This window comes from Neopelma chrysocephalum, unplaced genomic scaffold, assembly GCF_003984885.1.
Source record: "Neopelma chrysocephalum unplaced genomic scaffold, ASM398488v2 Primary Assembly neopelma1_84, whole genome shotgun sequence".
NCBI classification, from domain to species: domain Eukaryota; kingdom Metazoa; phylum Chordata; class Aves; order Passeriformes; family Pipridae; genus Neopelma; species Neopelma chrysocephalum.
The window spans coordinates 5,250,017-5,278,014 of NW_020897746.1; the positions used below are offsets into that span (position 1 = coordinate 5,250,017).

The 27,998-nt window shown below is 50.2% G+C and overlaps 2 protein-coding genes across 3 annotated transcripts in view; both read right to left on the reverse strand.

Annotated features, from left to right (window-relative positions):
- LLGL2 (LLGL scribble cell polarity complex component 2) overlaps positions 1 to 64 on the reverse strand; it is a 33,173-nt gene extending 33,109 nt beyond the window's left edge. The window contains exon 1 of one of the 2 annotated variants that reach the window (XM_027691731.1): positions 23 to 64. The gene's annotated coding sequence lies outside the window, so the exon portion shown is untranslated. The remainder of the gene's footprint in view (positions 1 to 22) is intronic. The other variant, XM_027691729.1, reaches the window with a different exon arrangement.
- A 1,553-nt stretch (positions 65 to 1,617) lies between these two features.
- Positions 1,618 to 11,754, reverse strand: TSEN54 (tRNA splicing endonuclease subunit 54). The gene is made up of 11 exons (XM_027691829.1): positions 11,733 to 11,754; positions 10,561 to 10,876; positions 9,413 to 9,476; positions 9,188 to 9,271; positions 7,812 to 7,910; positions 7,468 to 7,520; positions 7,042 to 7,140; positions 5,313 to 5,947; positions 4,789 to 4,849; positions 3,949 to 4,065; positions 1,618 to 2,877 (listed from the first exon to the last, which is right to left on the reverse strand). Exons 1-11 carry the CDS (start codon positions 11,752 to 11,754, stop codon positions 2,727 to 2,729), a joined length of 1,701 nt encoding a protein of 566 aa, XP_027547630.1. The 3' UTR covers positions 1,618 to 2,726.
- Between the last annotated feature and the right edge of the window lie 16,244 nt (positions 11,755 to 27,998).

Genomic DNA, 27,998 nt, shown 5'->3' on the forward strand with positions numbered 1-27,998 from the left:
GGCCCCAGCGAGCGGCGCTCACCTGCGGGGGCTGGGGCCGGGCCGCCCCGGCCGCGCTCCGCTCCGCGCCCGCTCCCCCCGCGCTGCGCGGCGGCCTCGCTCCGCGGGCACCTCCGGGAGGGGCGCGGCGGGGGCGGGACCGGCAGCGGCCCCGCCCCTTGGGGGCGGGACAGCGCTATGCAAACAACCTCTGGGGCGGGGCCTAGCATGCAAATCAAGCCCGGCCGCGGCCCCGCCTCGCTTTCATCCGGCGCGCTCATGAATAATTCAGTAGCCCAGCCCGCCGCAGCCAATCAGAGAGCGGCACCGCGCCGCGCGGCTCGCGGGGAGCGGGCATCGACTCCGGCCTTGGCACCGGGAAATCCAGCCGGGAAAACCAGCAGGGAAAGCCGCTTCCAGGGCCGGCACAGCGCCCTCCTCCAGCCCCGGCCTGCCGTGACAAAGAAACAGAAAGACTTTTCGGAAAGTCGGAGCCCTCGCCGGAGAGAGGAACACAACGGCTGCTCTTGCTGCTGCAGCAGCCAGCCCGTGTCCTGCGGCAGGAAACAACAGCTGAGCGAGGAATCTGCACCTATGCAGCGTGCCACGGCAGCCCAAGGTCTGCCGACCTCTCTGCATCCACGTAAAAGCTCGGAATTACCTCTGACAAGGGGCCAGGAACAGTCAGTGTTTCACCCACGCTTCCAAAAGTAATGTTTTTTCAAAAGTATTTATTTCTGTCGTCTTCTTGCAACACCCAGCCGATGCGCATCGCAGGCCAAGGTGGAGCAGTGGTATCAGTCTGCATCGTGCTCCCATCCTGGTAAAGGCACTGTCAGATGTTGTGGTGCTGAGCAAGGCAGCCACAGTTTCTCAATCCTCCCTGCAGTGGTTATTAAATTGTAATTGTCTTTTGCTGAATCAGGGAGTCTCTGCCCCAGCGAAACTCACTGGGTGGCTCTCCTAGAGTTCATCGATACAATTCCACCTTGGCATAAGGAGGTGAGACTGATTGAAATCAACAGGAGTGAGTTTGACCTAATTCCAGGACAAACATGAGCCCTGTGGGTCAGGCTGGAGCTCTCCTGGCTGCGCCTGTTCTTAGAAACTCCCCACTGCCTTTAATCTGTAAAACAGTCTGGGAGAGTGCTGAGGGCAGGTGGAGCTGCCAACCCCGGCTTTGAAGAGGACTGTCGGAGCCAAAGCGGGGCTGGAAGGAGGAAGAGGAAGGGGAGGGAGTGTGGGAGGAGCCGTCAGACCCTCACCTCAGCAGAGCCCCGCCGACTTCCAGCATCTGATAAGCGGGGTGTGTGTGTGTGTGAAACCGGACCAGGCGCAGCGCTGGCAGCAGAGCCCTGCCACCTTGGGCTACGATACCTCTGACCACGCAGGAGGAAGAGCGGTGTGCCGACAGGAACTGCAGGCGGATGTAGGGACACCTCCAGGCTCTGAGTCACACTGCCCTGCCAGGGAACAGCAGCTGGATCCAAACACACACGGGCGTAGGAGCAGGGTTGTGTGACCTTGAGCAGGCGCTCACCAGCTGCTGCTACTGGGCTCCCAGTAGCCTCCACAGAGTCTCCCTGTACATAACTTAACATTTCTAGGGGAATTAAGGACCAAAATGAGGAGCTTGCATTGTTGGAAAAAGATTTTTTTATTGCTTAGCCTTCTCCACATCTCCAAAAGGAATTAAAAAAATAGCAAATAAAACACATCTAAACCAGTTGCTCTTACAGCTCTGACAATCTTGGTACCAAACACAGCCATGCTCAGCTCACTTCCATTCACTGAGCAGACTTTCTGGCGCCTGGTACTTTTTGCATTAAGGCTAAAGCAAATTTGGTACCAAGATATCCTGGTGGAAAGCAATGATATTCTTGGTTTGGAGGACAACAGCCACAGGACTGGAAGGCTCATTAGGAATTTGTACCTTTTTTCTTTACTGAGGGGTCTCTCACTTGCAAGAGAAATAACAAGGATCCACAGCCAGGAAAAAGGATGTTGGGCTGAAACAGAGAGGCTGCAGTTCAGCCCTGGTGAGACTATCAGAGACAGTGTGCTGATAGTGCTGGTCAAACTTTAACATGGTTTAGCACAGCTGCTGCAGCACGAGGCCGAGGTGCCATCTGCAATGCTCTGGGGCTTTCCGTGACCTCTGCCTGATGAAGTTGTGTTCAAGGCACACTTTCCTGCTCTCGAGTGTCTGGAAACTTTACTCCAGGTGACTGAGTTTATGGCCGTGCCTTTTTCAGATCAGAATCTGATCTGCTGGTCATTGGCAGAGCTGAATGACAGAGGCTCAGGACACCACCACTGATCAGCTTATTCTGTCCCCAGCTGACCTCAGTGACACTCCATTCAACTGGTGTAGCACAGTGCTTCTTAACATGTGACAAGGATCACCAGCAAGGTGTTTGCTAATGGTCCACAGTCAGCAAAAGATGACACAAAAAGGCAGACTGGTAGTCCACAAGGTGAGAAAGCTGGAGAACCAGTGGCTTCAAGAACAAAGACGTGTTTACTCCAGTCCAGAAATGCCCAGCTAAGCCATACACACTTGTTTGCTGTAAATCATGCTATTATGCCTGAGCCATCTGGGCGGGTGAAGTCTGTTACAGCCACAAAGTGATCAACTACCCAAGGTTCCAGGTTCTGTTTTCTGTAATATTTGGTTGATCAGGACAACAAATCCTGAGCAGAGCTCTTCCCTTTATCCCATACCATTCCTGCAAGTGACAGCAGCTTCAGTGACTAACATCAACAGGCAACTTGAATTCCTTCAGTGAATAGAAGGTGATTTCTCCGTGATCCACCAGCGCAAAGACCAGCGGGACGTCCCCGCTCAGGTACGTCACCTGCTTCAGAGCCCGCAGGGACGGGATCTGCTCATCAAAGCTGCAGGGAGAATAAAAACATCCTGTTTGTTCTCAAAGCAAGAGGAACACAGAGGCAAAGCTGTCCTGGCCAGCCATCACAACAGCTCCCTTTGGCCTGAAGAGCTGGTAGTGATCCTCCACACCCCTTCCAGTCAAAGCAGGAGGCTGCCAGCCCTGAGAGTGAATACACAGCATGCCGGGAACTGGGAGCTGTTGAATCCTTTGCCAAAAAAACAAGGGCAACTGTACACTGCTCCCCACTGTGCCTATCAGATGCGGCTCACAGGGATATTGGCACATTGCCAGCCCAGTGCAATCCTAATACCTCTGTGCTGGGAAGATCTTTAGGTTGCTGGGATCAACATCTGACCTGCTTTTCCCTCCTTTTAATTCTATAGAGTCTGTTTGCTCATCAATGAAAGTATTCTTTGCAACAAGGATCATCCTACTGCTCATGATATACCTTTGTAAAACTTTCTTGCTCTGTCTACTACAGCTGCAGAGAGCACAGGTACAGGTTTAATGTAGCAAAATGAGAAAAGGTAGACACTGAACTTTGTACCTGGATATGGAGTTTAAGTATCAGGTTCTGGATCCAGCAAGAAACAGGACACCTACCCTCTGTTCATACTGATCTTAAAGTTACACTTAACAAAGATCAAAATACTGAAGCCGTAGCCCAGAGCCTGTAGCAAGCTCTAGGGAGGTTCATCTCTGCAGAAATCCATAGGGATCTGCACTGACTGAGGATTCAGGGGCCATACATCTCCCTTGAAACTCAGCTCTACCTGAGTTTCACAAGCATTGCATAAAAACAGCTGTGGCTTTTTATTCCTGACTCCCACTAATACTCAGACATGAGCAGCAACCAGATGACCAAACAGTGTGAGCTGAGTGCAAGGGCTGGGGGAATTGTCAGCCACAGCCTCCAACAAAGGAGGAACTGAAAGAAAAATTCTAGGCAGGACCACTCTCCACTCTGATGATCTGTAAAGCTCACAAGGTGCTGGCTCATTTACAGATCATTAGGACTTCATTTCCACAACAGCAACTGCAATGTGCCAGAAAACAGCATAAGATTCATGGGTACCTCCGAACACACATCCTGACATATGGCTTCCCAGGGTTTGTCTTCTTAAACCTGGACACAGCATCTGCTTGATACACATTGAAGTCTATCTTCATGGCCTCTGGGTCCTCCTGCAGCCTGCAGAAGAGAACACACCCACATAAGCATGGGATAGAAACACTGTAGGGTACTCGTACAGCAGAGCAAAGAGGCAGAAGAAACTCCTGAGCCCTGACTAGTCTGGACCCTTTGAAAGGCTTCACTCCTCAAAGGATTGACCTTGCAACTGTTCTAATTACTTTCCAGAGCTTTCCTGTAGACAGACCAGAGCAAGATCCTGCCCCACATCTGCCCCACTCCCTTCTCTGCAGAGCCCCTTGCAAGAAGCAGCACTAACAGAGACGGGAGCAAAGCACTGCAGGGACTGCACACAAGCACTGCACAGACTCTGAGGCAGGTGCAGAACCAAAGTCCCAAAGCCAGGGTTTTATATCCACCACAGCTGGGATGGCAGCACATTCCAGGGATGAGGTACAGGTGAAACCAAACCAAACCTCTGAGGGAGATTACCAGGCTTGGGTGCAGAGGGGGAATAGCAGGATAAGCGAGCAACCCTGCTGTTTTAATTGGCCTGGAAAGCCCTGGATCCCTTGCTGCAAGACCTGGTACTTCATGGAAATGTCAGCCCCTCACTACAAATGCAAGGGGGCCATGGAGCAGAGCACTGGATTCTCTTGTCACTCTGGATGCCAGGCAGCTCCCAAACTGCTGCTGTGAGCGTCTCATAGACCTCACAAGCAGGGACAGTCACAAGACACCCCTGCTCCCAAACAGCTACGAGCTGACTGGCTGGATACTAACCGGGAGGCTCCATCCAGGATGTGGGAGGGCTGCAGCACACTGATCTGCTGGAGGAGCGCAGCTGGAGGGAGAAGGAACAGGAAAGGATCAGACCAGCAATTTCCCTCCCAGGGCACTCCAAGCACTCCACCACCACCCACGAGCCTTCCTCCCCCGACAATGGCTGGCAGCACCACAGTCACCACTGGCTACTTCAAAGACCTCGACTCCCTCATCTCCTCCCAGCACACAGCCCAGAACACCCTGCAGTTGCTTTGCATCTTGCTGGCCCTGATTGCACATGCCTAACAGCCTAGCAGGAAGGACTGCAATACAGCAGGACATGGGGAATGGATTAGAGGACCTCCCAAGGCCCTGTTTATCCTGGCACTTGAGTGGGCTATAGAAAGATTCTCCTGCTCAAAGCACTGTCCCCTGAACTGATGTTCAGCTTCTCCATGTCATCCCTTTTGCTGCTGCATACCAGGCGCTGTTTCACAGAGCTGGGGGGAGAATGGTCCCTGCCGAGTTCCCACAGCCACTACCTGACGAGGTAGCTTCATCTGGCCGCAGAAGTGGTGTGACAGCTTGGTCCCAGAGATGTGACGGTCGTTTCCAAACCCTCTGCTGTCTCCTCTGCTCCAAAAGGGCTTTGTACTCCTGCCAGTTGGAGCAGCGCCTCACCTCCTGGTCGGCATTGACGCTGCTCTTATACCTGCTCTCCCTCTCCCGCTGCCTCCTCTCCTTCCGGGTCAGCTTCTCCTGTTTCTGGTTGATGCGTGTGCACCAGGAAACCACATCGACCTCCCTCCCTGGCACGTTCTCTGGCAGGAGCCTGTTGTCAGGGGAGGGCAGGTGTGTGCACGGCTGGTCTGGGGCCACGTTTGGAAAGGTGATGGTGGTAAAATCCCAGCGGGGTGCACGGGTGCCACTGCTGCTCTCCTTGTGGTCTTCAGCCTGGCTGCTGGAGGGACTCAGAGAGTTCTTTTGTCCTGTATCAAGAGGAACTGGGTTGGACTCCTGCTCTGCACTGCCAGCTTCTGATTCCTTTGGCTGCACTGACAAGGGCTTTTCATCCATGGGAAGGCACACGGAGTCTCCACAGTCATCTCCATCTTTGCTGGAGGTCCCTTCAGCTCCTGGAAGGTCCTCAGATACCTTATGTTTCTTTTCATGTGACCTAAAGACAGAAACAGCAGCATAAAAGACAGGGAGAGCATGTGGTGGAACTTGATTTCCTTTGAATCCTGCCCCCTCCCTGCTAACAGGAAAAATACAGCCTGCCAAGCCTGAAGGAAGAACAGCAAAGGTGGCAGGAACCCCCAGGCAGGTCTGCAAACCCTTGCAACAACCTCTTGGCTCGTGTGACAAATAAGAAGGGAGAAAAGCAGGCCAAAAGCAGTGAATACCAAAGGCAGAATAAACTTTTCCGAAGTCTTGCATGAGGTTTGACTTCAATGCCCAAGAGAATCCCAGCCTTGATTTGTACAGACACACGTTCCCAACCTGCCATGCAGCCTCCACACTCCACTGACCCAAACACCTCCATGCAAACATGGACATCAGCCAAAGCAGCACAGGCCAGGCAGAAATCTGCCTGCCAGCACCTCTTACTGGTGTGAGAGTCAGTCTCTGGTTCCAGAGAAGGTGGGGCAATTCTTAGACCAGCAGTTTAATCTCCCAGTTCCTACAATTTCACAACTCCTCAGGCACTGATTTACAGTTAACAGGGACTCGCAGCCCAGCCTCTCCTCCCCATTTCTGAAAGGCTGACGCCACCTCCTGGGAGCTGCCAGAATTATTAGCAAAATCACTAAATCTGCCAGTTTCTGTTGACATTTTGGCAACATCTAGAGGCCACATGCAAACCCCAGGTGCCCTCTGCTGTAGAGTCCTGGCGTGTAAGTTGGACTGAGGAGGTGGATAAGTGCAAGATGTGAATGGGGTACCTGTGCTCCCACTACAAGAGCAAGAGGAGACACCTGACCCGTGTTTCTTTTGCACTGACCTCTCTACTCTTCTGTTTTGGCACCTCAGCACCACAGCTGTGGGGCTCAGGAGCAGTTTGCCCCTCTTAGCCCTAGATGAAGTACACATGTGACAAAAGGGAACACTGCAAAGTGCTCAAGAAAAGCGCTCCACTGCTTGGGGACAGCCAAGAGCAATTGCACCAGATAAGATCAACCACAGCACAAGGGCCTGCAGCAAATTAGCTGTTCCTGAGCCAGCATGGCCTGGGAGAGGATGGGAGAAGGCTTTGGGCCACATCCTCACCGGGGGCTGGAACTCCTCCTCCTTTTGCGATGGTGTTTCCCAGAGCTCTTGCAGTGACTTTCCAAGTTCAGTTGCCTCTCGTAGGGAGACGGGACAGTGCTGAAAGGAAACACCAACACAGAGGCTGAGAGCAGGGTGAGGTAGTGGAACTAGCCTTCTGCTCAGTCCCCAGGACACAGAAACAAAAGGCACAGAAAATCCCCAGGCAGGACCAGGATGGTCCTCAGTTCATGCCCCATTTCATGTTCCCAATCACCTCCTCAAGAGGGAGGAGCAAGGAAGGGTAGAGTGCCACTTTTAGCTTTTAATTCTCCCCAGAGATGGAATGCAGGGCCAAAGTCCTCTTCTCTGCTGTTCCCTGGGGCCAGCAGTGGGCACAGGGCCTTCAGAAAGGAGAAAGCAGCGGGGAAAGGAAAAGTTGGTTACCTGGGGTCGAATCTCAGTACAATATAACCCAGTTGCTTCAAGTGGCTGAACACCTTAGAGCAAAGGAAAGCAAGAGGGTTAAATGACAACCCTAAACCCAAACAAGTTACTTCAGTTTCGCCACAGCTGAGTGAACAGTGTGGCACTGGCAGCAGAGAAAACGCCAGGGTTAGGGCCCAAAGCAAAAGTGGGGAAACAGGACGAAGGTGAGTGGGAACAACTGTGAATGACATCCCTCCCCTCCCTCACTGCCCTACTCTGCTTCCAGTCACTAGAAGAGGTTGTGTGGCAGAGGCTGGACTCTGCTTTCACCCTCCCTGCAACAGCTGGAGATCCCAACACACCTGGTAATGTGACAGGCTCATTGTCTCCTGGCACAGCAGGGTCTCATAGGCTTCCTGGATTGACATGGGCAGATCCCTGAAAAAGAGCTGGACAGAGCCCTGCAGGGCAAAAGCTTGGTGTGAGAGAATCACAGGGAACAAATCTGTGCAAGCTCACACCAGTCTCTTCCCACTGGTCCTGACAGCTGGTCCCAGCACCCTCCCTGACATGATATCCATCTCTCCCCATTTGCCAACCTGGATTACTTACAGTCCCTCTCCCATGCCCAGCTCCTCCATGCCCTGGGTTTATCAACCAGGTAAGAAGTTTCCACCTCCGGCTCTCAGCTCCTGCTCCAGTGCTGCATCTGTTTGGAGGATGCAGCTGGGAGCAAAATGCTCAACTGATAAAATAATCATTGTTTTGAGAGATAATTTAACTTTGATGATCTCAGTGATTCAGGACACAGCACAATCACAAAAATATTTATGACCTGCACAGCTGAGAGAGCTGAAGCAGAGGAATTGGTGGTATCCTTAGATGTCATCAATTGGTGCCTCCTTGGAAGCATTTACTGCAGCCCAAGAGATCCCATAGGTAGCTTCCCCAGGGAAGAGGTGAAACAGGAAAACCAACCTCCAGGAGGCAGCTTTAGGTTACGCCTCTTTTTCTCCCCTTTTTTGTTTTATAAATTGTGTTACTCATAAAGAAAACTAAACACTAGGAACCACACCTTTCCCATGGGATGGGCTGATGGCATCTGACTGATCTTTTCTGCTTTTGGGGAGAGATTCTATAGTCAGCAACTCACTAAACTATTGTCATCAGTTTGTTTACAAACTATTCATCAAAATGCCAGAGGTAAAAAAGCCTGACCTTTGCTGTTAGGATTTAAGGGATGGCATCAGATGCCCATAACCTGTTTCAGTTTTGCTAAGGGATAAAAGTTCCCCTTTATACCAATGCACCTATTCTACTGATAAAAGGCTTTGGTGGAGAGACAAAAAACCCACTCTTTACAGCAAAGAAATCCAAGTGAACCCTAAGCAGTATTTCTGCAAGCAGAGGAGCACTGAACACAGCCTGGTCTCACTCCTCTGTCTGCCACATGTAAATTTCTTTCTGTCATATTTAAATTTCTCTCTGCCATATATAATGGAAGAAATCCCAAGCAGCAGCCCCAAAGACCTCTTAAGTGAGTTAAACATGACACCAGCTGAATAAACTGGCCACCAATCCAACTACACTGCCAGTGACACAGAGGCTGCTCCAGAGTACAAGGGATGAACCCACGAAAACATGTGAAAAGGGACAATTCCTTGAGAACCAGGTGTTTATCAGCTGCTACAGCTCCTGCAATCACTCAGTAAAGACCCAATGCCCCCATCCTACTTACACACTCCAGCAGGTACAGAGCTTCCTCAGGCAGCAAGCACTGTTTGCCTCGCTCCGAGAACCCCATGGTGTGCCAGAACTTCCCCTGGAACAGAAGCACAAATCCCTGATGGGCCCTGGCTGTTCCCTGCTGACAACCAGGCTCCCTCCCATTTCAAGAAGCAAATTAAGGAATCTGTGAGGCAGCAGGAGGTGATGGCACTGAATACACTCTGTAGCAACTCACCGCAGGGGATAGCAGCTCCACGATGCCCTGTCCTGGCTTCCACTCAGCTTTTACCTGATTCCCCCTGAGAAGTTAAAGATTAGTTTGTCACCACTGGTGTGTCCTACAATCAGCTCCTAGAGTAGCAACACAATGAGCTCAGGAAGGTGTCAAAAGGCAGCATTTTTACAGGGTAAGGTGGCATTTTTACAGGGTAAGATGTCAAAAAGACATCATCCCCTGGATGAGGCAGCACCAGCTGAATGGTTTATTATCACCAACTAGTTAAAAGTGCCTTCAGTCAGCACCACAAATGCATGTCCATAGGCTATAGCAGCCTGCTGGAGATGCATGGCCTAAGCCAGGATATATGAATAGTGAGGCCCTGGCACAGGTTGCCCAGAGAAACTATGGCTGCCCCATCCCTGGAAGTGACCAAGGCCAGGTTGGACGGGGCTTGGAGCAACCTGGATAGTGGAAGGTGTCCCTGCCCATGGCAGGGGGTGGAACAAGATGATCTTTAAGGTCCCTGCCAACCAAAACCATTTTGTGATTCTGTATCATACAATCGTTCAGCTGCTGCCAAGACACACTCAAATTGCTGTATCCCACCCACAGGGACTCACAGGGAAAAATCAATAGCTGCAGGCCAAACAGAGAAAGTGTGTGTTGAGAGGCAGTGTGTGAACATCTCCCAAGGAGTGATAAGCTCCAGACACTGGCAGGGTTGTTGAAACCACCAAAACTGATAAACCAGGGACACTGAGAGCCAGACAAATCAGCACAGGGCCACACAGGAGCATCAACAATGTGCTCTGTAACTCGAACCATGCCCAAGAGGACAGTGGCTGCTGTCTGCAAGTACCTACAGGATTATACACACACCTGTGAAAAACAGAAGCCCCTTGAGGGACTTTCTGAACAGCCACAGGTGTGCCAGCGTGTCCCTCTGCTCCTGCAGGAAGGGCCAGTCTGTGTCCCCTGCTGCTGCTGCTCCAGACAGGGAAAGTTGTGTGCAGCTGAACTGAGAGGGGACTTACTGTGCTAACTAACACCTCCCTGCTACGACAGCTCGATCCTACCGATAATACCCCGTGAGCTGAGCTCTGCCCCCCCTGCATCACCCCTCCCGGGGACCAAGCCATGCCCAGCCCCAGGGCCGGACTTACGGCCGCTCCACGCGCTCCTCGGACAGGACCCGCCACTGCTCCTCGCAGCACCGCCGCAGCCTCTCGGCCTGGCGGGCCGAGCCGTCGGGGAGGAAATCCTTCTGCCCGCGGGAGCACCGCGGGGCCTCGGGGCCGCCACCCGCCGGCCGCTCCTCCGTGCTAAGGGGGCAGAGAAGAGGGGGTGGTGAGGGGAGAGGGCCCGACACCCCGCTGCGGCCGCCCAGCCCGGGCACCCCCGGTGCCCTTCCAGGCTCCCCGGACTGCGGGTCCCCCCGCTGCCCCCCCAGGCCGCCCCGGTCTCCCCGCCCGTCCCCACCTGAAGCGGCGGGACCCGCCGGGCTCCATCAGCGCGTCCTTCCGCCGCCGGGCAGGAGCGCCCACAGAGCGCGGCGGGCGCCAGCGCGCCCCCTGGCGGCGCGGAGGACTGCGAGCGGCGGGCACCGGGAAGGGGAACGGGAGCGGGATGGGAAACGGGTAGGGAATGGGACACCCAGCACCGGGGAGGGCTCCGGGGATGTGCAGGGAGTTTTGCCCCGGGGCTTTGACCCAGACCCACTGGGCTGAGCTGCCCTGGGTTACCGCTTGCCGCTCCCACTGCCCGCTCCGCAGCGGGGATGGGGAGAAGGGGAGGCGAAACGGCTCGTGGGTTGGGATAAAGGCAGTGGGATCGCTCACCGATAACCCACACAGGTAAAACAGGCTGGATTTAAGTAAAAAAAAAAAAAAGTGAATATATTTACAATTAACGTTAGTCACAGGCTTGGATATCTGCACCATTTGGGGCTTAAGGGAACACACCAGCACCTGGACCACCTCTTCTTCCCCCTGACCATGCTGCTCACAGGGTTGTCTCACACTCTCCCCTCACTGCATTTTGCCCTTTCTTTAAGGCATTTGCCCAGAGGCATCACCAGCATCACTGATGGGCTCAGCCGTGCCCTGCCGTGGGGCTGTTCATGAGGAACCAGCCAGAAGCATCTGCAAGTGGCTGCATCCCCAGAAGCATCTGGAATTGGCTGCATCACACACGGGGCAGCCCCAGCCTCTCCTCCCGGAGCCCCCCGGGCTGGGCTGAGCTCTCTCCCATGTGCTGCAGCCCCCGGAGCGGAGCCAGCGGTGCTAGGGAAGAAGGATTCTCCTTTCAGTGGGTGTCACTGTTCCTCCTGGCTCACGCTCCAGCGGTGCCAGTGTCATCGGGCTACCTGGAGCGGGTACCAGTCCGGCTGGGCTGGGAAACACGAGAATCTTCTGCAACACGGCCTCGTGCCTCTGCTGACACGGCTGGATTTGCTGCTTGGGGGAGGCATGAACAAATGGGATGGGGAAACACACCAAAAGTTCAAGTTTCACCTCAAACCCATCTCCTGTTGCTGCGGGATAAATCACAGGAGGCACTGAGCCTCAAGCAGGAAAAACACAGCTTTCCCCCCCCCCGGAGTCCCTGGTTCCAGCCGTGGTTTCCCAATAAAAGCCCTTTGACAAGATGCCAGCGTAGGCAGATGAATGCAAAAGCCATTCCCATCCATTTTCCACTGTGTGGTTTAATTTTCACTTCCTGCCTGATTATTTCCTCCTCCTGAATTGAGCCTTCACCCTGCGAGGGGGTCAAGTGATTTTGGCCAGCAGTGCCCCTCTACAGCATGCAGGGGGACAAGGGACAAGGACACAGACAGTGTGAGGGGCAGCAGTGGCAGCGCTTTTCCACCCTGATTTCCTAAAAAAATCACATACCTTGGAGATTACTTGGACTGCCTAATTATCATATAATCCCAGGACTCCACATCCTGTGGCTTTCAACTTTCGGGCTGTCACCCCTTTGTTTAACTCAGCCTTCCCTTAAAATAGATGTGTTTAAATTGCTCAGGGAAAGGCTCTGATCCAGAATTTGCTTTTGTCACCCACTGTGATTACAAGCCCCAGAAATGTCAAGACTAATCTCAGTTTGTGTTTCTTTTCAATACTGGGATTTTAGCTGTCATGTGGTGGGGGGACGTCCTGTTCCTCTCAGGGGCACCAGCAGAGCCTTGTTCACGGTGGGACTCGTGTTCTCCCCAGCTGAATCCTCTTATCAGCCCTAATTCTAAGTGTCATCAGCTGGGTGTGGGTGGTCCTGGGGGCTGCACTTCCTATTCTCCCCTTATAAATGGAGGGTGAGGGGGACCTCGTTTTCCTCTTTAGATATTCTTCTAGATTTGAGTTAGGATTTTTAGTGTTAGGTTTCTGTACAGCTGCCTTGAAGTCATAACTGTGGTCACCACAGTGGGTTTCTTTTGTTAGATTATGGGTCTTTTTCTGTTTGCATGGGGTAGAACCCTAATGCATTTTAGTGAAGCAGCTGATGGAGACTGTCCTGGGCTGTCTGCAGTGACTGTTTGTGGACAGGGTTGTGATAAGGAGCTAAAATAATGGTCACAGAGCTGAGCAGTGGCAAAACCTGGCTTTGTGAGTGAATGGTCTGCTCAGGGTGTCTTGGGAGCTCAAACAGGGATGGATGTGGGCCTGTGAGCCTGGAGGGTACCAGAGGGGAAAACCATGGGTGTGTGGCACCAGGATGCAGCTCCTGTTGTCTGGATGGCACGTGCAGCTCCCAAGCAGCCATGGAGGAAGCTGATGGTGGAGGCCAAAGCTGCTCCTCGCCCCAAGGAAGAAAGGGCTTGATTTGACTGGAGAGACACAACACAGAATAAACCAGTGCTGTGCACCCTGAGCTCTTGGAGCAGGTAAGTATGGTGGGTTTGCCAACTGTTCTTTTTTTTTTATGTCTTTTTTTCTCCAGGGGATGAAAAAAAATGGTAATACAGTGTAAAAAGTGTCTCAGGATTAAAAATAGGGGCTGGCTGCCTCTTCTGAACAAGCCAGCCTGCTCCTGGCCCTCCCTCCTGTTCCTGACCCTGTTCCAGGGGCAAACAGAGCAGAGCTGTGGTGTGTGGGGATGGTTTTGAATCTTTCCAGTCCTTTTCTGTTGTGTCCAAGTCATGTTGGTGCAGTCCCTATATTCACAAGTTCCTTGTGGTTAACTCCTGGATGAACTTAGTGTAAAGAGTCTCAGTATTTTTTGAGAAAACAGAGGAAAGTTTGGCCTTCGGATTGTTTTTCTAGTTTCATGTAGCACATGAGGCACAGCCAGGTGGGAATTGTGTGCTCTGTGCTGGAGCTAAGCAGCTTTGCCAGGTACAGCTACCTGTTTAATCTCTGTGTTAACAACTCCTGCAGTTCCTGGCGTGGCGTTTGGAAATATTTTAGTAATTCTGCAAAAACCAGCTGTGCCTCAGCTGTTTGTGGCTCGGACTTCATCTATTTGCCAACAACTGGTAACACTTGGAAAACAGTGCCTGAGATGGATAACATGCCCCATCCACTTCAACTTGCAACCCATTAAGCAGGTCTTGATATCAGGAGGATTTGTGTGTAGATGCTCTAAGTGATTTGGGACAGAAAAGGGTGTTACAAATGTTCAAGGCCAGGTTGGATGGGGCTTTGAGCAACCTGGTCTAGTGGGAGGTGTCCCTGCCCATGGCAGGGGGTTGGGATAAGATGATCTTTAATGTGCCTCCCAACCCAAATCATTCTGTGATTCTATGAAACTCCCTAAAGCTGGCAAGTACTTCAGTTCTTGTGTGTGTTGCAGTACATGTGGTGGTATCACAATTGCTCAGCTCTGCTCATATCATTGCTGTCCAACAAACCTGTTATCACAGGTTAGCTGTACTTCAGCATGCAGTTGTCTAATTAATATTATGCTTAGTTATATTATAGTGGAAAATATCTCAATTCTGAGCTCCCAGAGCATCAACAGGCAATTTAAATTTCTTACAGTAGAATGTAAGAAGGGAAGGCTTGGTGATCCATTTCAACAGGATTTGGCAGACCTTAAACACACACAGAAGGACTTGGGTTTGGATGCAAAGCAGGTAATGGTGTCAGGTGTTACAGCTTGTCTGGGAGGTGTGAGATCAGTCTGTTTTCCAGGCTCACCTGGGAGTTTTTGGCAAATTCTTTCCTGCTTTAGGATGCTTGTGATGCCTGTGATCGTTCCCACAGCAAGTTAAAGCTGTGAGTTTGGGCAGGACAATGGAAAATGACTTTTGTCCAAACAGGATATAACTGAGGAAGGTTTGTGGGCTGAACCTTGGTTGTCACTTATCACTGCTGGACTTGGGAAGTATAAAGTGGTTTTTAAGAAAAAAAACTGAACAAATCTGCCTTTGAGAACAGGACTTTGGGGATTAAGCAGTTAATACTTCAACAATAACCAGTGTGAGCTGTGGTTCACTGGTATCTACCACTGCCTCCTGATGGCTGAGAAATGGAGGAGCTTGAATTTCACCTTCTCTCTAAGTTTGTGGCAGAAACTGCTTTTCCATGGACTGCAGGACAATTCCAGGGGCTCTGTAGCAGGACAACTGATATAATATAGTTATGCAGGCTTGTGGTACACCATGAGCTACCTGAAGCCCCAAATAATGCTCTGAATCTGAGCTTCAAATGCTACTATGTGACTTTCTAGAGCTGCTGTCTGTTAGTCATCCAAGGATTTATTTGAAATCGTTTAGTGGAACCTGAATGTTGTTAATTACATGTGAAAACCAGAGAACCATGGACTAAGTCCAGCAAGATTGACTGAAGTATTCAGGAGCCTTTCTTACCCCGGTGATGTGCTGCACTAGGCTGGGAGAAATGCTGAGTTATTTCTGTCTGGAGAGAATGGCTGAAGCTTTCCTCATTTCCCCACTTTGCCTTGGCATCCTGCTCGTGGTTCTCCTGAACAGATTGCAGATTGACACTGGGGTGTCTGCCTTGGGGTGAAGGAGCCTCACTGTGCAGAGTTCAAGGCTATAGATTATGCTCCTTGCTCAAGTTTCATAACTTCTGTGATGTTTTTGTACTCACCAGGTTGTTTGAAATGTCTTCCCTGGCTTTGGTCTGGAGAAGCACTCAAAAACCTGCTTCTTGCTGGGTGTTCCATGAAAGGAGACATGTGGCAGGGACATGCCTTTGAGTCAGAGATAAGCAACTGAGTCGGGACACCCAGGGTGTCTTTGGCTTGTACTGGGGATTGAGGAGGAGGAAAAGTTGTTTAAAACAAGGAACTGGGAGATTAAGGATCTGCTCTGTAGTGTCTCATTAGCTGGTGAAGCTCCAGGCTGTTCCTTAGCTGTTCTGAGACCTCAGGCTCTAAACCAAGTGGGATGAACAATTCCTGCTATGCTGCTTCTAAGGCTGAGTCCATAAGCAGGATGAGAGGGGGAGCAGAGGGTGATTATGTGCTAAGAAAGGGTGAAGAGGTGCTCAGTGTCTGTGGCAGCAACCCCTGAGACCTCTAAACTTTTGTGTTGCTGCCTGTGTTTTGAAGGTCTCTGCGCTGATGAGTTGGAACACGGATGTGTGCCTCTCCAAAGTCTTGAATTTAATTAACTTGCTAGAGCAAGAATTTAGAATAATGATATTTTAACAGCTCCAACAAACAAATCAGCCTTGTGGACACTAAGTCCCATCTACAGCACTGTGGTGGTGACAGGCTGAGACAGCTTCAGTTGGAGCACTTACAGTGGGCTGATTTGTTCTTGGTACACAGGGCTAGAATGGATGTTGCTTGATTCCTTTGCTTGTGGGAAGCAAATTGCCAGCACAGATATTGGATGGAGTGGGAAGGGATGAGTCTCCAGCCAGCAGCTGGCATGAAGCAGGTACTGGGGAGTGGGAAGTAAGGTTGGTTGGGGTTATGCTTCATGCTCTTTGAAAGCTGAGCTGCTGCATTGAAAGCTGGCCCGTGGCAACACTTGTGGGGTGGATTGGAGGGGCTGGCATGCTCTGCTCTGAGGAGGAAGGGGCTGGGAGACTTCATATTATGACTGTTGACTCCCTTGTTTGGTGCTCATGTTTCTGCCCTGCTGTGTCTGCTGCTGGGTGCCCAGCTCTCCCTCCAGAGCATCTCTTGAATGCTGGGAGAAGGTTTGCCACTACATGACACTGGCAACCCCCTCAATATCCTCGGTCTCCTTCCCTTATGGATGTCTGGCTTCAGGAGCCAAGCTGGGAGCCTGGTGGGGTTGGTGTGATGCCCAGAGAGTCTTGGATTCTGAATGTCCCACTGCAGGGTGAGCCCTGTTCTTTGGGGACCTTAAATAGTTGTTCAGGACTCTGGCTGACTTCTTGCCACCCCTGCACAGGGCTGACCTAGACTTAAAGCCACTTCCCAAACAAGTGCTCATCCTTGCATTTGAAGTTTTACACAACTTTCAGAGCCTACATCGAGGCCATTTTGTGGCTGTAACTCCTTCTTGGTTCAAAATTATAACCTGAGAATTTTCTCTCAAATGTGTACATGGTATTTTATGTGATTGGATTCCATTTGGACTAAAAAGGCAGCTTTGTAGAGTGGTACATTTCTGTACTGAAATGGCTGTGTAAATTGAAAAACACTCAGTGCCTAAGGGCTGTTATCTTTGTGCCAGTCCCATGGGGGGGGCTGTTATCTTTGTACCAGTCCCAGCCTCTAAAGACAGTTACCTGTTTTTTACTCTTCAACAAGGCTTTATGCTGAAGGATAATTTTCACCTTATCCAGCAAAGGTGGTTTTTTAGCCATCTAAAAAGATGCTTGTCAGCAGAGGTGTTAGATGGGGCACTTGGGAGAGATGTGGGGTCCACTCATATCTGTGAAGTAGCCAAGGGACATTTGGAGGAGTATTGCATGTGGCAGCTCCTGTCCCATAAATCTTTTCCATGTGCAGGGACTGTCCCATAAATCTTTTCCAAATAACCAAGCTGCTTTCCCCCTCTATTCCCATAAAGCTGTTGCTAAAAACTGAAATAAGTTGATAGCCCTGCTGGCTGTGATTGCCTGGGAGAAGCTGGAAGAGCTCCTGCCTGATTTGGGGGAATAGTTCATGTTCTGAGAGCTGCTGCTGTTGATCACCCAGGGGACACTGAGCTTCACAATAACAGTTGACAGGTGCCTCTGATTTGGAATTGCAAGAGCAGCACTTCCTCCCTGTGGTTATTGCAACCCACCAAACCTTTCAAGAGAGGTGTTTCAGCTTCCCTCAAACACCAGAACTGAGACTTCACCCCTTGGGTGTAGGTGTAAGGTATCTCACAGGAGGAAAAGGTAATAAAGACAATAAAGACAAATGTTTTCAATTAGCGTGAACAGTTCAGTGTGTGTCTGCACTGAGGAACAGAAAACGTGGTGGAAATGGACCCTCTGCAGCCTCGTTTGAGCCTGGAGTGGCTTCTTGGCTCCTCCATCAGCTGTTCCCTTGCTCATGTGCTGCTGTACTCCAGGAAGCAGAGTTTGGTGCAAGGGCTGTGCCCCTCACTGTGACTTTCCACACACCAGGATTGTGCTCTGCCTCACATGTGGCTTCAGAGCAACTCACCTTAGTGTGCAGCTAAATTAATGCTTTTATTTCATTTATTTCACTTGAGAGTCCTGAGAACTGGCATTAGGAATCCTTTGACGTCCGTCTGTGAGGCTTTAGAAGCTAAAAGGTGTGCTCAGGCTGAACATGGGGGACAGGCTGGGATGCGATGTGCCCTGAAAAAGGACTTGAAAAAGTGAAGGTGATGCCACCGAAGTGAACAGCCACATTTCTTTCTCCAGAAAGCCTCATTTTCCTTTTTTTCCAGGCACTTCAGCTGTTGCTGAGAGCTGCCTGTAGCTGTAAGGATGGGTAGATTTAAGCAAGAAGCTGTTCCAGCAGAAATGGCTGCACAGTGTCAACTTGACACAAATATAACTTTATCCTAATGCATCTAGAGAGACTCCTTTTTTTGCCTTGTTGTGCTCCTAAAATAAGAGTGGATTTTTGCTTTTTCCTCAGCTGACTCTGAAATACCTGCAAGCAAACTGCCCTGCATGCAGGGGACAGCATGAGGAGGGAGGGAGTTTAGTTGAAGAAGGTCTGCAAGGTGGGTTAGCAATAATTCCAACAATCCAGCAGGATCTGGGGTGGGAACAGGCAAGGTTAAGCACTCTGATTCCACCTTCACATCCAAAGGTAACCCTGGATACAGAAACCCTTCTGTTATCAGAGTGCAATGCTGTAACAGGATGCCTGCACAGGCTGATAGTACCAGTGTGCAGCACTGCTATCAAGGGAGTGAAATACAGGAGCCTCCAAGGGCTGGAAGATTGGGAATGTCTCCCTGCCTCTTGCTGCTGGGTGGGAAGGAGAAATGGTTACAGGGTGGGAAGCAAGGGCAGGGAGGTGATCTCTTCCCCCTTTGGGCCTGAAATGCAAAAATTACTCTTACAGCTTTGGTATCAGGGTTTTTGAAAGGATATTGAAAGCTTGGAAGGCATGTAGAAGGAAATGCCTTGGAGGGAAGGAATGCAAGAACTCAATCTGCTTAGTCCTTATCAAATGAAGGACTGGGTGACTTAATTACACTGTAAGTACTTTTCCAGATAACAAAGAGGACTTTAATCTTGCAAAAAAAGGCACAATGAGAGCTTGTGTCTGAAGGATAAAATCAGACCAATTGCAGCCAGAAATATTGTGCAATCTGCTAATGACTTCCACCCCAAGGGGAAAATTGTCTCCTGATGGGATGGCATGAATTGGCCAGGCTTGTCTTGCATATTGACTAAACCAAGCACCTCATTTGGCTGACAAGATAGTCATTGGAGTGGTCAGGTGGGAAGAGAAGGTGCTTCCCATTCTGGGATGTGGGCAGTGGGCTGCCTTGTCAGCACTGTGAGGCTGCAGGGTCCAAGTTCTGGGGCTCCTGGACATCTGGCCAACCTCTTCATGCTGGCTGTGCCAAAGCAGCCTTGCAGTCAAGTGGGATGATGGTCCTGCCTTGGTCTCAACATCCACAAACTCTGGTGTCCAGAGTGTGTTCAGTGAGCCAGACTTGGTGCTCCCCGGTGCTGAGCTCGCCGGAGGCATCGGATGGAAAGCAGGCTGTGCTTATATGAGAGCAGAAAAATTACTTCTGCTGGCTCTGTTTTTGCACTTTTAATGCTGCTGTTGGCTTTAAAAGGGCATTGTATCCAGATTATTCATGCACTGCTAATAACTCCGGAGTGCTGTGTGCTAGATCTTGCCTTCAGTTGCACCCAGCACTTCAGTTATGCTGAAGCCAAGGGAGCTGTACTGACAGATCTGAGAAAAGTCAGAATTTGATATTAAATAAATCTTCATCCATTTTCCAAAGCATGGCTATAGAACGGGAACAGCATGATCCCTGCTACTGGCATAATTCCATTTAAATTACGTATCTGCAGATGGAAAAGCTGCCAATGGGTTTGTCTGGTGGTGCAGAAAGAAATGGAGCACCAGGCTGGGAACACCTGGTAAAATAAGTTTTTGTCTTCTCTTTTATGAGCTGGAGATGAAATGTGTGTGGGTCAAGCAGATCTCCTGTTGCAAGCTGCAAGGAGGTAGCAGGTATTCAAAGAAGGATACAGGAGCATGGAAGTGTTCATCTAAAATGCTGTTCCCTCTGTGCTTGCCCTGATGCTGGAGGGACATCAGGTCTGAGCCCTGTATGTAGGGGTGCAAGTGGGATGGTGCAGCACTGGGCTTTGGCACCACTCTGCAATGGAAACCCTTCAGGGAAGCATTGCTCTTGATGAGCTCTATTTGCAAGAAAATGAAGTGACCTTCTCTGGCATTGGAAATTCAACCTGCAAATGCAGCCCTGGGGCTGAAGGCTGCTCAGTCTTTTCTTAGCTCTTGCATGGCTCCAGAAATCTGATGGTGCCTCTGAGGAAGAATCCTTGTTTAATTAAGTTGTAAGTGTTGGGAGGTGACTTTGAGTAATTTCCTTTGTTAGCTGCTGCCTTGCTTGGGGAATGGCTCACCTTGTTCTTAATGAAACCTCTCCCTTCTGCTGTGGATGGAAAACTGTCTGGAGACTAATGAAGACCCAGACCTTCCAGAGGTGCCCCTGCTGCTTAGGGATACCAAAGGTACAGTTCCTTTTTGTGGTGAACTAGCTATCCAGCAGCAAGGTAACCAGCTCCCAGGCGAGCAAGCAAACTGGATGTGTCAGCCCAGATGGTGAATAATTCCTACGGGAGAAGGGAGATGTCCCCAAGAGGTGTTGGAGGCCCAGGAGCAGGGTTGCAGGGACCTCATCATGTGTTCAGCACTGTTGCTGGGTACTAGAGCAGCAGATCTGCTTCTTTGCACAGGATAAGACGTGTGTGCCTGATCATCTCCTTCCTGGATGTGAAAACTTGTGCAAAACTGAAAATCAAAACACTGCAGGTAGTGTTAAAGAGCAGGAAAGCTCAGACAGAGTCACATGGGGTAGAGGCAAAGGCTCTGCTGTCGCAAGATGAGGCTGAAACTACCCACAGCAGGATGGAGAGCCCAGCCTGAGCCCCGGGCAGTCACTGGGATCCCCAGGGTGATGGGCCTGTAGCTCCACCTGGGCAACCTGATGTTGATAAGGATTAAGTGCTACAGACACTTGCATTGACTTTGGGTGTAGAGTATGGAAAGCTCCTCTCTTTTATTGCTAATAACTCTCCAACCTAATTTCTTTCTCCATACAAATCAACACGTTTTCCCAGCAGCTGTCTGCTAAATCCCAGGCAGGTTTTGTAATTGGCCCCATTTCCCTCGAAGCTCTGCAACAGCAAAGCAGCTTTTGTCATCTTTTCAATCCTCATGAAACTTTTCTTTCTTGGTGAAGAATGAACTCTTTTTCATTCTGCCTTCAGTCCTTCCAGGCATGGCTTGTGGGGCTCATGCTCTGGTGGAGAGACACCACACACAGCAAACTCTGTTCCACGAGTGTCCAGTGCATCAGGGCCTGCTGCTGCCAAAAAGCTGCATTTGGAAGTTGAAGGGATGTGATGGAAATCCTGCAGCTCTGGGCTGCGATGGCTGCGGAACTTCAGTGGTGACCTGTTTTCATCCAGGAGAAGGATCCTGATGAGTTTCTGTGCCTGTGAATGTGCTGTCAGAGGCAGCTGCAGGTTTGTGCTTCCTCTGCTTGCCTGCAAGGTCTGCCTCAGGGCAAGAGCTTAGTGGGAAACAGTGGAGAGTCTGATGGACCTAACCCTCCTGCAGCTTTGGACAACCGAGGCTGGTGCCAGGATCTTGTTTGCTGGGATGGGATGTGTAAATGGAGGCTGCAGGCAGCTGTGCCAGGCAAATGTGCTTCTTTTTGTTTGGTGCATGCAGGGGTACAGCCCTGTGGGTGATCCCTTCTTACCTTGGAGAGCTGGGGGCTTCTGGTTTTCCCTGTCAGCTCTCCATGGCTCAGTGCAAATGGAACTTGCACACAGTGTCAGGTAAGAGCATCTCCTCTTGGGAGCCAGAGGGCTTGCTCTGGATAAGTTGGCAGTATCAGCCCTTGTGTTGCTGAGCAACTCTGTTGGCAGCTGGTGGTGAAGGAGGGGGCTGTGAACTGGGGAAGGATCCACATCTGCTGGCTCTAATCAAGACCCTGGCCCTGGATGCAGATTGCAGCCTGGTTTGGCTACTTGACTTAAATTGAGCCCTGGATGAGTGTTTATGATGTTGTAGTGTTCACAGATTCCATCCAACAGTGTTTGCATTTGTTCCATGTAATAAATCCCAGCCTCTTTGGCAAATTGAATCTCACCTAGGAGGCTGTGAGAGCTGTTAACACTGATGGACTGAGGTGCTCTATCTCCCAGCTTCCTTCATCTCTGCAGGAGCTTGGCAATACCACTTGCACATTTTGGGGTCACCTCCAAGGTGGAGGGATGTTTTCCCTCCCTCTGCCTCTCCCAGCAGTGCTGGTGCTGAGCTGGCAGTGAGTGCTTGGGCTGCCAAGGTTATGTGTTGCAGGGTGAAAGTGCTGGTGCTGTGGAGGGGGAGAGGTCACCTGGACACAGGTGGGCTCTGAGGGTGACAAACTTCTTTCCAAGGCTTGAGCCCTGCTACATGAAAAAATGACTTCTAAACTTGCCTTGTTTCCAGTTTGTCCAGGCTGAGAGAGGGTAACTCACTTGGGTTTGCTATTCTAAAGCTGCTTCTAGTCTTGGCTTTGGACTAGGATTCTTTAAAAATTAAGCTGAAAATTTGGTTCCTCAAAAGGGGGGTCCCAAACAGAACCAAAGCCTGGCACTGCTGAGCAATGAAGCTGCAGCCAGCCCAAAGCAGGCAGAGTTTCTGCATGGGTTTGTGAGAATTACACTGAGGACAGAAACTTGCCTGTTAATGCTCTGGATCTGCTATGAAAAAGGAGGCACGGGAGGCAGCCACTGTGGTGGAAACAGGCTGGTTCAGACCTTCCCTGGTGAGGGTGGGAGGTGCACTGGGTGTTAACATTCATGAGAGACCCCAGCTGTTCCCTGGCCAGGGGTGGGACTCAGCTGGGGAATCTCTTGCTCCTGTGCTCCAAGGTCCCAGGGGCACATATCCTGCCCCGGGCCCGGGGTCAGCAGGTCAGTGAGATCTGCTACATCCAAAGGATGCTGCAAGGGAACAGCTTTGCAGGACTGGGTTGTCTGTGGTGAGATGTGATGCTTCTGAAATCCAGACTTGTGGCACCCAGAGAGCATCATTTGCTGCAACCTCACTGTTGTTTGAAGGTCAGTCTCCTGAGATCTGTCCGTGTCGCCTCTCACTAGTGAGGCTGGGCCTGTCCTGAAGGGTGGCTCATCTCTCAAATCTGCTGTCCCAGCATTACTGTGGGAAATTCCAGCAGCTTCCACCATAATTTGCTGGTCCCTGAAAATCCTGCACTAGTTTTGCATGTTGTCCCTGGAGGCTGATTTGAATGGTGCTAAGCATTTTGGTCTCTGTCCTTGTTTGCCACCCACTCCCCTGACCTGCTTTGCACTGTGACTTTCTTCTGCTGGCTGGAACCTGCAGCTCCCCAACATCAGTCTCCATTAGGTGACACCTCTTTACCAACATTTACGTGCTCAGTGTACAATCAGGTAATTGCTCTGCAATTTCTCACCCAGGTGATTTATTGCAAGCTCAACCAGTCACAGGCTATAATAATTAATCTGCAAATTGAGCTTGCTTTTAAATTAAGCCATACATTATAGTGGTGTGATAGGTAACTGCTAACTCTTTAGATTAAGAGGGCAGTGTCTCTTGCTTCTCCTCCCAAAACAAAACATGGTGGCTTTAATGTGTTTTTTAATGTGTCCCATCATTCCCAAGCACTAGGGAGCCAAAGCAAGGATTAATCTTGGAGCACTGAGGGCAAAGGGTGTGTGATTCGATTTATTGGGAGCCATCAGCAGCAGAAACCAACTGCCATGTGAATCAGGGCAGCTCACTCACCAGGCTGAAAACTAACCCTAATCCCAAACTTTGCCTCTAATCCCCTGATGTTGGACTTGATTTAAAATAGCTTGAGAATAAGGGAAAAAGAAGATTTAATTTTTGCTTGTTTTGCAGCTTCCACAGGGCTGCATCTTCCTGATCCAGCTGGGAGAGTCAATAGGTCTTAAATGAGCAATGCTTGGTATAAATACCTTAGTAAATACCAAATGCCTTTTTAATTTTCTGTATCCTTTAAGACTCTGTGAGGAAACTACTGTCATGTGGGTCCATCACTCAAGGAGGACAAAAGCTGCTGGAAACTGGGTGGTGTCAGAAGTTCAGCATTTCTGCAAAAACAGCCCTTCCTATGCCATATGTGGTTGATCTAAACTTTAAACCCTTCCTACCTCTCCCTTGGTTTGATTTCCCCTTAAGTGAATCCTTTCAGAGATGCTTGTTAATTCATCCGCATTTGAACAGGGGGTCCCAGGAGCCCTTGGTGTCTGTGATGCTAAACACTGGCCATACTGGTTAACTCCCCTGGCATTCCCCCCTTCCTCCTGCAGCTGGAAGCCCAGCTCCCACCCATTCATTCATTAATCCCTTTCATTCCCTGCTTGTTTGTTCCTATCCTCTGCAGCGCGGGGAGAAAATTGCAATCCTGAAAACAAATAGGAATTCATCTCCTCTTTGGAAATAAAAGCTGGTCCATTTAAATAGTTTGTTCTCTTTGAGGTTTGCCTGTGTGCAGATGAGACTGAGGTCTCCTATGATGGAGTTGAAGCCTTGGTGCCGAGCAGGAACAAAGCAGAGAGCTCATCCCTCTTCCTTTTGTATCACACTCTCTCCCTGCGCCTCCCCCGCCAAGGGGGATGAGATGAATTTTCCAGGGCAGATGGGTCAGTTTTAATGAGATACCTCTGTGCTCCTCTGGCCTCCAGTACACATGATTAAAGCAAAGAGATTTTGCTGATTAGTTTGGTGTTTTTGAAGACTGCAAAGGTATTGTGTGGCTCCTGCTGTGTTTGTGTCAGCCTGTGCTCAGGGAGGGTGCTGGGCTGTGGGTCCACGTGATGGCAAATTTACCTGCCAGGACATTGACCCTTTTGCTGGGTGTGTGAGTGCAGAGAGCCCTGACAGCTCAGGAGGGGACAGGGTCCACACCCAAGGACCTGCTCCCCTCCTGGAGGCATCTGGAGGCCTCTTGAATGCCTGGGAGGAGATGGCACTAGCATCTCTCCTAATCTCCTGCCTCATTCCATTTGATCCCTTGTCTTATGCTGGGAAATCATAAGCTTTGCCTGTAACTTTGCTGGATGAGGAGATTTAATTCCAAACAAAAAGGACACTGGAGCTCACTCTGCCCAGCTTCCCACCACAGTCAGGCTGAGTCAGAGTGTGTGTCCATGGAGAATGGACATCCTAAGCCAGGTGAGCTGCTGTGACCAGTGCAGGGGTGACTGTGAGCCCAAGATCCTGCTCTGTGGTGGGGACGTCTCTCTGGGAGGATGGGACCAAGTCAGGTTTCTGACATGGATGGTGGGACAAGGTTTGGGGAACTCGCTTTGTCTGTGTGTGAGTGGAGGCTGATCTCTTTTCCTCACAAGTGGAATGGGATAAATCCTCCCAAGTTGGATGTGAACAAGCTTTTTAGCTACTGTAGCCCATTAAATGATACTTAAAGTGTAAGTTTCCCAATTCACTGAGATGTTGAGCTGCTCAAGTGTAAAGATGCTCTGCAAGTGGCCCCTGCCTGCTGAAGTGCCTCAATTTAAAGCTGAGAAGGTCCTTGAATGTCTTCTTCCTGTCTCATACAGGGAATTTCTTTCCCATTTTGAATAGACACTGGCTATGTTTGCTGTCAGAAAAGCTTGTGAGAGTAATGAACTCTGGAAACTGCTTATCTGTCTCTTGAAATAAAAATGCCTTTGTCCTGGAAGCCAAATGATATCTTGCACTTAACAAAAATAACTAAAACATGCTCCATCTCATATGTCATCTGCTCACAAAACTGCTCTTGATCAACCTACAAAGCTGGAATTGTTTACTGTGTGACTGACAGGGTTTAGTTAGTATCGCTTTCTGGAGGGCAATGTAGTGAATTAATTCTTGCAAAGTGAGCTCAGGAATCTTTGCTTTGGATGAGCCCTTTTTACCCCCATGGTGTCCAAGTGAAATATTGCTGTTACTTCTCTAGGATGTAGCTCACCTTTTAGGATAAAGGATACTCTTACCCAGTGCTGGCAGTCCTTCACTGCCTCTCTGCTGTTACCTTCATCCCCAGTGCGCTTGGAAAACTGGATAGTTTTGCCTGCCAGTCTGGGAACAATTTGTCTACCACAGTGCCAGAGACTGAAGACCCCCAGAAATCAGTCCCACCCTGCTGTTAGTGAGATGCCTGTGCTGGAGAATTGCCACTCCAAGGGGGCAGAGGCTCTGTGATCCCTCAAAGGGGTGTCTGCAGCATGGTGAGCCACTGTCTGCCTGCACAGCTGCTGGGGAAAGCACTGCTGGCTTTTTCCTTATCCAAAACCTCTTGGTTTTGCTTTTTTGCCACTTTAGTTCTCCACAGGCAGAAGTGACAGTCTCCAGCTCGATCTGAGTAAAGCGAGCTGTTGTGAGCAGCTGTCTCTCAGGTCACAGCCAGAGCAGGATCCCTTCTGGAGGATGCAAAATGGGCCTGGGCTGACCTTGGCTGCTAAAGGCATCTCTGAAGTTGTGCATTGCTCTGACAACTCAGAGGCTAAAGCTCCTCCAAGCCTTGCTGCTCTGATGATAAATCCCTTCGGACTTTGCTCCTCACCACTCCTTCTCGTCACCTCTGGCTGAGGCTACGTGCAGCCACCCTGCAACCACAGCCAGTAAATCAGGAGAAAAGTGCCATTTCTTGTTCAAAAAACACTGGCTGCACTAAAAATACTTCTGCCCCTTCAACCCAGGTGGTGAGTGGAGGGGCTGTGGGCCCAGCAGGCTGCCAGCACAGCAGAACATCTAATTGTTCATGTGCGAGGTTTGGTGCGAGTGGATGCAATCAAGAGGCTGATTGGTGATTCACAGCTGAGTCATGAGTCTTCTGGCTGGAGGGAAGCGTTGCCCCCCAGTTGGAGAGAACTGATCTGAACTTTAAACCACTTGAGGTCAAGGATGTCCTTCCACAAAGGTCTCAGCAGGTGCTTGCTGCTGAAAGATGTGCAACATCCTACTTGTGAGGCTGCTCAGCAAACCAGGGGCTGGGCTGGGCTGGGTTGGGTTGGGTTCAGCATGTGCTAATTAATCCTTAGCTTTAACCTCTGCACAAATGCAGCTCTGCCCAATCTTTAATGTAGGATGACCTGATCCTGCTCAGATGTGAAGGACTTTCTGGTTTCGCAGCTCTTTAAGGATAAAGAATATGAAAGGTTGAGCCTTAATTGTGGCTTTAAATGAATTTAAGTCTCTTGGAAAAGCTGCAGGTTGAAGTAGAGATTTGGGAGGATGAAGTGCCTTGCTGCAGGGACAGCTGGTTTGACAGGCTGGACACCCCAGAATTTGGGGTGTCTACAGAGAGACCAGAGCTTGCTGCCTTCATGCAGGATTAAAATTGGATGAGAAGATGCAGCTGCATAGGGCCTTTATTTCAGCTGGAAGACTGAAAGAGCTGCTGAGGCTGTTTTCCTCTTCCTTGGTCTGCAGCAGTGCTGCCAGGCTGCTTCTCCTCCACCACTCCAACTCACAGGAGAAATTAATTTCTGGAGCTGTTGCTTGGTGTTTTGTCTGGGAAGTGGAGAAATGTTAATGGGAAAATACAACATTTCCCCTCACCTATCCTCTTAATTTTGAGTTAAAATACATTCAGGCTCCTGGGAGGAAGAGTCTCCATTGTGGTAGTCTGTCTTGGTATTTAATTTAATGTAATTTCATGGCCTGTCTCAAAAGGTCTTATTAACAAGGTGGGTGTGAATTCAGTTGTGAAGGCATTTGGAGCAGCAGTGCCTACAGCAGCAGTGTGCATGGCCATGTGTTCCCAGTCCCAGTCTAGCTGTCTGGTTTGATTTTTAGCTGCTGCTGCTCTGTTCTTCAGAGGCAGCTTCCTTCTCGAGGTGGAGGAAATTATATGTGATCCTGGGGAGAGATTTGTCATGCCCAGCACACACTTCACTGCTGCTGACCCTGTTTTGGCAGAGTCAAATTGCCACAGGGTTAAAGTCCCATGAATAGTCAAGGAAAAGAGCCCAAAATGACTTGG

Bases quoted from the DNA above. Each gene is read 5' to 3' on its own strand.
- TSEN54 (XM_027691829.1), bottom strand. From the start codon at position 11,754: ATGACACTGGCACCGCTGGAGC. The intron at 7,521-7,811 runs GTGTGTTGGGAT...CTTTGCTCTAAG, and splicing joins TGAGCCTGTCACATTACCAG to GTGTTCAGCCACTTGAAGCA. The intron at 5,948-7,041 runs GTGAGGATGTGG...TTCTGTCTTTAG, and splicing joins AGGAGGAGTTCCAGCCCCCG to GTCACATGAAAAGAAACATA.